At 44.2% G+C, this 9,785-nt stretch overlaps 1 protein-coding gene across 1 annotated transcript; it reads right to left on the minus strand.

Moving 5' to 3' along the window:
* Window positions 1-1,146: 1,146 nt before the first annotated feature.
* lypd6 (LY6/PLAUR domain containing 6) lies at window positions 1,147-9,531 on the minus strand. The gene is made up of 4 exons (XM_018764885.1): window positions 9,414-9,531; window positions 5,478-5,576; window positions 4,682-4,812; window positions 1,147-1,326 (listed from the first exon to the last, which is right to left on the minus strand). Exons 1-4 carry the CDS (start codon window positions 9,529-9,531, stop codon window positions 1,147-1,149), a joined length of 528 nt encoding a protein of 175 aa, XP_018620401.1.
* Between the last annotated feature and the right edge of the window lie 254 nt (window positions 9,532-9,785).

A 9,785-nucleotide genomic window follows, 5' to 3' on the forward strand; every position in this document is an offset into this window, starting at 1 on the left:
AACTGGAAAATATGGCCCTCAGACTCTACAAACATTGAACTGTGATAAAACTGTAAAAATGTAACACTATTAAACTTTCCAGCATCAAATTATTATATAAAAATAAATATTATAATTTAATATACAAATATTAACATAAATATACATACAAATCATTTCAAATTACAGAAGCAATACCAGAGATGGAAGATAAAAAAATCATTTAAGCAAAAATGCATCCTTTCAGGCTCACAGGCTTTGCTCAGATCCTCCATCACTGGAATGAACGACCAGACTGTACAGAAGCTGGACAGACATACAGTTGGTAAGAATATACAGTTGACCCTCCCACATCGTGGGGGTTAGGGGCTCAGCCTCCCCGCAATGTGGAAAAACCGCATAAAATCTTTGGCCCCTCTAGGGGGGCATAGCGAGCAAAGCCAGCATGCGAGCGTAGCGAAGCGAAGCCAGGAGCTTTACGTTTTGGAGCCATGATTACATAAGGTATAACACACAAAGTTTGCAAGATAAACACGGGGCACAAGATCACTATTTGGCAGGAGATGTTGTACACGCATCACTGAGACCATTTTGGCATTCCAGTGCGGATATACACAGTTTTTTTACAAAGTCAAATGTTTTACAAAATTTAACTTTCAAAAAGATGTATGCATATTAATAATATTAAATAATAAAATACATTAATATCATACATATATTTTATGCATTTATGACTTACTAAACTTTTTACGTTTCCTTTTCATCTGCTATGCACATCGTATGCAGTGATACATGGTTTTCCACACAAGGCCGCAAAGCTCCCAAAAACTTCCCATTTAATTGTTGCCGATCAGCAAAAAAATCAAAGCTGCGATGTGGAAAGCCACGATGTGGAAAGCCGCGGTGTAGGAGGGTCAACTGTAGTTTTGTTCTTTATTTGTATCTGGTTTGTACGTAGCCCTTTATTAGCCATCTGCTGCAGTCAGCAAACAACAACTAGAGCTGCATGAACCACAGCTACCGAGAGCAGGGCAGAAGATTCTTGTTTTTGAACATATACAGTAATTGCTGTAGCTGGAATATCTCACTTTAGCCCTTGTAGACAGTGAGCAGCAAGCCAAGATTAGTGCTAACATCTGGCCTGTTCTTCTGTGCACTACATTAAATTTAGCCAAGATGGAAGGTGATGATGATGGTAAAAGTGATGAAGAAACAGGCTGCCATGTAGGGAAGCTGGGGGAGCCTGGGGGCACTGCTGAGGGGAGATGTGGTGATGAAGATGGCGTCCGTCTCGTTCCTTGGCAGTGGTAGGTTGCAGATGTTTCCTTCACAGCAGGCGGTGCAAACCTGTGAAACGCAAGGAAATTGGGGGTTAGTCAAGGGTTAAAAAAGGGAATGTGAGAAGAGGAACACAAGTAACGTAATGTCAATCTCTCCAGTCCATTACCCCTGTCACCAATCACTCTTTCCTCCAAAAACATTAAATTGCAGAAGTCATACAGTATTTTGCAAAGTTGTATGATATATGATATGCATGATATTACTAAGAGACAACACTGCCTTTTTGAGTCCATGCAGACGAGTCTAAGCACAGCACTCATTTCAATCCATGGCGAGAAAACACAAGTTCCTGTTCCTTGGGTAAAGATGCTGATCCATGGTGAATGATTTTTCTGCCTCTAATTCTAATGAGGTGCAGACAGTCAAAATTTTAGTTTTCAAATGCAGAAGACCGAGGTATAGCTGGGAAAGGGGTACCCCCTAAAAGGAGTCCCCTGCGCTGCCTCCCTTTGAAATAAAATAAGACAACCCAACTTTGAAAAAGAGGTTTCAAGGAGAAGGTGGGCCATCCCTCTTGTGAAAAAACTTAGGAACTGAGGAATCCCCTTGAAGAAATAAGCAGCTATATAATTTAAAAATTCATACATTTTTACGGTTCAGTTAATGGTTTGTTGGACCAGGGAGAAATTTCCATGAAATTATAGAGTCATGGAAGAGACAATAATTTCCAGGAGACTGCCAGAAGTTCAGGGAGACCTGTCTGTGTGGGCCCTCCACAAGTGTGGGCTCCTGGAATTATTAACGTCATTCACCCCAATAGCGATGGCCCTGGCTAAACAAATCCATTTTTCAGCAGGGATTAAAACAGCATCTACTGAGAGAAAGCAGATCAGAAACCCCTCAGCCTTATCAAGAACGGCATGAGGATGGGGATTTACTAAAGGGTCTGGTTGAGTGATGATGGGGAAACACTGCAGATTGGAATGGTCAATGCCAAAAACAAATGCTCCTTTTTCATTACGTGAAATTAATCAGGAATTAGCATTGTGCAGCTGGTATTCTGAAGTCAGTACTGGAAATTAATTATCATGTTTAACATTTTGTTTTCATCTTTGGCGGCATTGTACTGACTAGTATGACACACAAAGAAGAAAAAATGTAACTATTTGGTAGATCTGTTCACCAGTTCTGGAGGATTTTGCTGATATTGAAATGGCGGTTTTTTGGAAACATCACATGCACCGGTCCTCTTGCATCTTAATTTCCATATTGTACAATTTTGTGTCAATTTTGTGAGATTTAGTGTACTGTATATGAAAGAAGTCACAAAGATATTCAGAAGACTAAGACGTTTAGAAATCAAACAGCATGCAAGACATGTCTAAGCATTTAATAAGGATCTGAGAAATGAGAAATCTGAAAAATTTTCCAGCTCATACAGTCAGTGGCCACTTTATTATGTACACCTGCCTAGTATTGATAACTCCCCTTTCGCCTTCAGAACAGCCTAAATTCGTTAAGGCTTCACCAATCCAACAAAATGCTGGGCACATTCCCTATGGATTTTTGTCTGTGCATCAAACAGTTCCAGTGCATTTTTCTGCCACGAATTCATGCTGCAAACCTCCTGTCTTGCCTCAACCCAAAGGTACTCGACTGGAATCTGGAAACTGTGAAAGACCTTTGAAGTAAAATGAACTACCTTTCATGTTCACCTTGAGATGATGTGCACTTTGTGACATGGCACATTTTTATTATGTATTAAATGGAAGCATCCATTTGACAAGAGGTAGATAAGGGGTGAAGGGATGTACCTGGTGAGCAGCAATACTTAGGCACACCATAACATCATAATGGTACTCAACTAATATTAAGGCGCTTGATTTGTGCCAACAAAATTTCCTCCGTTACACCATCACAATAAGCCTGCACCTTTGACACAGGGCAGGATAGGTCCATGGTTTTTGGCTGTTGACACCAAATTCTGACCATGGACATGCCTGAACAGAAATCAAGATTCATCAGACCAGGCAATGTCCAGATTTTCTGATCACATGTCCAGAGTACCCTCATGCTATTCTTAGTTGGCATGTGTTTAACCCTGCAGGATCTTCTGGTACTGTAACCAATTTGCTCCAAGGTTTGATGAACTGTGTATTTAGACATGTCTTCCTCTGCACACTATTGTACTAAGCAGTTACTTTTGCACTTGTGGGCTCTCTGTTTGTTTCAAGTCTTGTGATGCTCCTCAGGCCTTCCTCATTAACAAGGTGTTTTCACCCACAAAAGTGCTCTGAAATGGATTATTGCTTCTCTGAAAAACTTTTGATGAAAACTTCTCCAGTACCTGTCAAAAATGTGTAGGAAGTCACGCCTTTAGTTATAGACCACCTAAACTGTGGAATAGTCTATAGTTACTGTCAGAAATGCCCTGTCTGTTTCTGTTTTCAAATCCTGACTAAAGACTTACATGTTCACTCAGGCATTCCACCTCGAAATGTAATTCCACCTGCCTTGGTTGCTTTTTTTTTTTTTTGTTTTTTATCACCTTTATAAAAATGCATATTAAACTAACTTAAGTAACAGTTGGTAGAGTAGTGGTTAGAGCAACTGCCTTTGAACCCAAAGCTTGCAGGTTTGAGCCTCATGTCCAGCTGTAGTACTCTTGAGCAAGGTACTTACCCTTAATTGCTACAGTAAATAATTGTAAGCTGCTTTGGAGAAAAGCATCAGCTTAATGTAAATTACTGACTGTTCTTTTTTTTCTTGTTGAGCACTACCTTGCTACATAAGACCTGAGGAGGCCAACCAGTGGTGACAGACGAATCCCATGCTGACTGAGGATGATGACCAACTGCCATGATGAACGAGATGTTCCATGTTGAGCTGGTGATCCAAGATACCATTTAGCAACATAATCATTATTACTTGTTACACTGGCTTACAATTGTTACTTTCTAGAATGCCCAGGAAGGGTGGGCAACCACTGGCCCGTGGACCCCCAGAGGTTCTTTTCTCCCTCTACCTTCAGTTGGAAGTTTTTGTTCCTTTCCTCGGTGGCCAGTAGGTATACTTATAGCTCTATAATAAGTTCTTCATTATGGTAGCCATTAGTCGACTGTCTTCTTTGTTTGTATCTGTTTTTCTTGCCTTATGCCTGTGTTAAAGCGCTCTGTGTCACTGCGTGAGAAGAGCGCTTTATAAAAATAAATTGAATTAAATTGAATTGCTGTACAATAGAAGATAAATCTCTTACCATCTACTTCTCATTTGACTTTCTGCAAATATGGTGGAAATAAGCACATTTTCCGGCATGCAGGATTTCATTAATCAACTGATTTTCCATTTGATTAACAAAATCCTTAATTTTCCATTGGATTTATTCCTCCAATCTACTCACAGCATCAGCATCAGGCCTCACCTTGTGTCCTTCATGGTTACCGTCGGCACATCCAGTGGACAGGCAGTCCGCCAGGCTCACACAACGCTTCGTCACCGACACACTGTCCCCTCGCGCATCCATGTGGTGACGCGTGTAGCAGTATCGGGTTTCTGTCATAGACGCTATTGTCAGTGCATGTCATAGGCCTTCAATTAAACAGTTCAGTTGTAAAGTGTCAAATCCTAGTAAACGGACAGCTGCTGTACACCAATGGAGGGATGTACTACAACATACTCAAGGGTAAATACCACCTCACTGTACCAGGCAGAAATGTAAATGAGTTTTTTTCATTATGTGTAATTGCATAAAGGTTTCACAGGAAGATGGATGAGACAGCTACAGCATGACAAATATGTTCTACAGGACTAAATAACCATATTACAAGGGGAACAAGTGGACACTGACACTATCTTGCTTGTGCAGCAAGACTATATAAACCCCAGAGGGAAAACCAACCAACAACAGCATTAAAACATTCCAGATAGTGTTGATCAGCTCCACGCCTCATGTGATTTATAATTTGTAGAAATTTAAAGAATGCAGTTTAAATTATACCCAAAAAAATGACTGTGATTGCCCCATTTAACAGTAATAAATATGAGTAACAGCAGGCAAACAGCAGTCTCCACTGAACCAGGAGGTCAGTAATTTATGAGCTAAATATGAAATAGTGCATGTGAAATGAGGTCTTCGGGTGCAAGGTTCACAGGATAAACACACCATATTTTTCCCACTGCAGAAACCCTGAGAAGTAGTGCAAAAAAGGCAAGCTCACCTCGTGGACAGTAGACATCTGGTGCCCAGCGGTTGCACTCATAGTTGTCTACAGAGGCTTCACATGTGAAACACTTGAATCCACCAGGATAGGGTGTGGCTGTGGATACAGAGACACCAGTTCAGACACACTGACCTCTTATTCCATCCTCTATTATACATTAACAGTGACAATTTTATTTGTGCATTTGACAGAAGTCAGAAAGTGTTGTGAGTGCTTAACAGAGACATGCCAACACACAGGCAGTACCATTCTGAAGGTCTGTAAGAGGTCTGCAGAAGGACAGAGAGCATTCACCATTACTTTACTAGTATCTGGCAACGACCAAAAACTAATTGGCATTTAACGAACAGATCAAACCAAAGAAACGAATTCAAATTCCAGAAACACGTCAGAGTGACAGCCGTCCCCTGGCCCCATGCTGCACCACGAACACCCAGCGTGTCTGTCTGTCAATTGTATCAAAACAGTGGAATGTCAACAAGCCATCTGTTTTCATAAAAGTGCAGGGTACGTTGGGCTGTACTGTTGGACACCATTACACTAATTGAGTTTGAGCCCCATTCTATGCCCCCACCCCCCAGAGTAACAGCTGCAGGCCCAAGAGGGTCATCCAAGCTTCACTCAGAACACAAAGCATGCCAATCACCCATGACGACTCCATTGTGCTAGCCCCCACCCTTAACCATCCCTTTATGGAGCCTTCGAAGTCCGCCTCTTTCTTCCCCCTCCCACCTATTTCACCAAGCAGCGGACACCCTCACTATGTCAGTTTCCCAGTCCACCACTCAGAACCAGTGCAGAGAGGGCTGCACTGTCCCCGTGAGTTTTCCGGCTGTGTCCGATCCCGGAATCCATCTGACGTCCAGTGCACAGATAGGCAAAAAGCTGAAGAGCTGAGAGAATTTGCACTCAGCTGTGAGGAGGCTGTGACTGCGAGTGCTGACCCCTGACATACGGGAGTGTCGGCTGGTTTCAGCTGCTGATCTACAAATCTGCACAGATCTCACACAGTAGATGTGTTGCTCTGGGAGTTTTAAGCCTCAGATTTGTTTAATCTTGTCATTTTAACAGGAACAATCAGTGAAAGTACAGCACAATACACACATTGTCTGGACCACTTGTCCCATTTGGGGTCACGGTGAGCCGGAGCCTAACCCGGCAACACAGAGCATAAGGCTGGAGGGGGGAGGGGACACACCCAGGACAGGACGCCAGTACGTCGCAAGGCACCCCAAGCAGGACTCGAAACCCAGACCCACCGGAGAGCAGGACCCGGTCCAACCCACTGCACCACCACACCCCCCAGCACAATATACACACACACACACACACACACACACACACACACACACACACACACACACACACACACACACACACACACACACACATTTTCAGAACCGCTTGTCCCATACGGGGTCACGGGGAACCAGAGCCTACCCGGCAACACAGGGCGTAAGGCCAGAAGGGGAGGGGACACACCCAGGACGGGACGCCAGTCCGTCGCAAGGCACCCCAAGCGGGACTCGAACCCCAGACCCACCGGAGAGCAGGACTGCGGTCCAACCCACTGCGCCACCGCACCCCCCGGCGCAATATAACAATACAAAAATAATAGATCTTTGAGTGCAGTTTGCATGTTCGTCCTTTATGCCTGGTTTCTCTGGTTTCCTCCGATAGTCAAAAGGCATGTGTTTCAGGAGGACTGATCACTCTAAACTGCCCTTTGTGTGTGTGTGTATGTGTGTGTGGGGGGGGCTACCCTGCAATGGGCTAACACCCGGTTTAAGGTGTATCCTACTTAGTTTTGCAATCTGTGCTCCTAGACAGGCTTTGGACCACCGTAACCAAGACCAGGATAGATGGTTATGGAAAGTGAGTGAGTGAGTAGCGGCAAAATATATATTATGATATGATTTGGTAAATTATACCTAAACTGTATGAAAAATAGCTGAAAGTACCAGAGTCTTACTAGAGATTACTTTTCTGGAGAAATATTTTATTTCTCTAAATAGAAATCCAGCTATCACAAGTATGGGATGTTTATCTATTGCATGCTTATACATCACGTATACATACAGTATATACCACACATATCAACATAATTTATAAGCATTCAATATGCACATTAAATAGCTGTAAAAAACAATATCATGGGTTGCTGTTAATACAACAGATGAACTGGTTTCTAAAATATCTATTGTATTTTAAATGACTACATTTTTAGCACCGAAATGTGAATAATCCCTAATACTCTAATTTAAGATTCACTGCATTTTTATACAGAGTGACTCAGCCTCAACTGGAATCCTGTATTTTAGGAAGATGGCTTTAGTATCACCACCATCCGGTCCAGGGCTGAGCCCTGCCACTGTCCCCTGTGTCATAGTGCAACAGCAGAGAATGTTGCCTTTTATAATACTACACATCACATTTAACACTGATCCCAATGAGTTCCTCCGTTAATTTCCGTGAGAGTGAGAGGGATGAGCTTGGCAATTAGGAGACTGATCACCACACAGCTTTATTTACTGTTATATGAATACTGTTCCTATATTAACAAACACACACACACACACACACACACACACACACACACACGCACATTTTCTGAACCGCTTGTCCCATACGGGGTCGCAGGGAACCGGAGCCTACCCGGCAACACAGGGCGTAAGGCCGGAGGGGGAGAGGACACACCCAGGACGGGACGCCAGTCTGTTGCAAGGCACCCCAAGCAGGACTTGAACCCCAGACCCACTAGAGAGCAGGACCTGGTCCAACCCACTGCACCACTGCACCCCCCTCTATTAACAAACATTATGATTATTATTTTTTATTCGGTATGTGACCTAAAGGGTGAGACTGAGGCTCAATAAAAAAGCATACTGCAAAGGGCTCCAGTTACAAGACATCGAGAGCCCTGTAAGTGGGCCGACTGGTGGGGTCTCTGCTTCATACACAACGCCTCACTCTGCCAGATGAGCCGAGCCTGACCAACGTGCCTGGAATTCATGACTTCAATGGGTCATGTGGTGCTGGGAGGAGTTCAGCACAGTTGCCGCACCAGCTGTGACCCTCTGCAGCCTGGCATGGGATCAGAGGTCCTCAGAAGCTTTTGCTAAGCTCAGCCTTGCTCCCAGGTCCCCTTTTCATCAGCTAGGACTCATGCATGAGGATGCCTCCACTGGCAGCTCCACAGGCATCATCAGTGCTTCATAAAGATAGCCACTCCCTTGGCTGCCAGCCAAACCAGAGATGTTAGATCTAAAATCCCGAGCCAAGCTGGGTGTACCAAATCCTCAATGGATAGTGTCCCACATGTAACCCACAGGCAGGCAGTGAAACTAACACCCCAGCTAATGCAAGTGCTATAATGTACCACCCAGCTCCTCAGTGCTCTTTATTGCCCCACACATCACAGAAATAATGGAGGTTCACACTTGAAGACAGCAGGAGTGTGAACCTTGCAACAGCTGCTCATGGGTTTACGTTGCTCTGTACCAGATGTGTGCAGGCACTTCAAAGGATCTTTGGAAACATGATAATAAAATGAAAACCAATATTGCACATAGATGCTTGAGTGCAGTGGGGTGCGGTGGCGCAGTGGGTTGGACCACAGTCCTGCTGTCCGGTGGGTCTGGGGTTCAAGTCCCGCTTGGGGTGCCTTGCGACGGACTGGCGTCCCATCCTGGGTGTGTTCCCTCCCCCTCTGGCCTTACGCCCCTGTGTTCCCGGGTAGGCTCCGGTTCCCCGTGACCCCATATGGGACAAGCGGTTCTGAAAATGTGTGTGTGTGTGTGTGTGTGTGCTTGAGTGCAGTGCCTTAACCTTGTTAATGGTACAATTTTCAATGTTTTGATTACAGCACACAGGGTTCATGAACTCCACTGCTTTCAGTAGCTGATGACACAAACATGCAAATGACATGCTTACTGGAGGGATGAAGGTACACTATGTCATTCACTGTGAAGTCCCGCGATTGGCTAGTTTTCGACCAGTCAGCAATGAGAGTCAGTAGTAGGACCCAGGCCAAGGTAGGCCAGGGTTCCATTGCTGGGTCTGCCCTCACACATACAGCTGCTCAGCTGACCTACACAGCAATCTCTGAAAGATGGCAAGGTACCTGCAGACACAAGAAGAAAAAAGCACAATATCATAACCCATATTATATTTCAGGCTAAGATCATCTTTAACTATTTAGATGTAAGAGCCCAGCTACAATGGGGATGTGGTGGTGCGGTGAGTTTGGGCAGTGCCTAATGTGTGGCAGGTCTGGGGTTTGAGCCCTGCTTGGGGTACCTTGCG

Source organism: Scleropages formosus, chromosome 21, assembly GCF_900964775.1.
Source record: "Scleropages formosus chromosome 21, fSclFor1.1, whole genome shotgun sequence".
NCBI classification, from domain to species: Eukaryota; Metazoa; Chordata; class Actinopteri; order Osteoglossiformes; family Osteoglossidae; genus Scleropages; species Scleropages formosus.

Bases quoted from the DNA above. Each gene is read 5' to 3' on its own strand.
- lypd6 (XM_018764885.1), bottom strand. From the start codon at position 9,531: ATGGAACCCTGGCCTACCTTGGCCTGGGTCCTACTACTGACTCTCATT. The intron at 5,577-9,413 runs GTAAGCATGTCA...CTGTATCCACAG, and splicing joins AGTGTACCTTCATCCCTCCA to CCACACCCTATCCTGGTGGA. The intron at 4,813-5,477 runs GTGAGCTTGCCT...CGTCTATGACAG, and splicing joins AGATGTCTACTGTCCACGAG to AAACCCGATACTGCTACACG.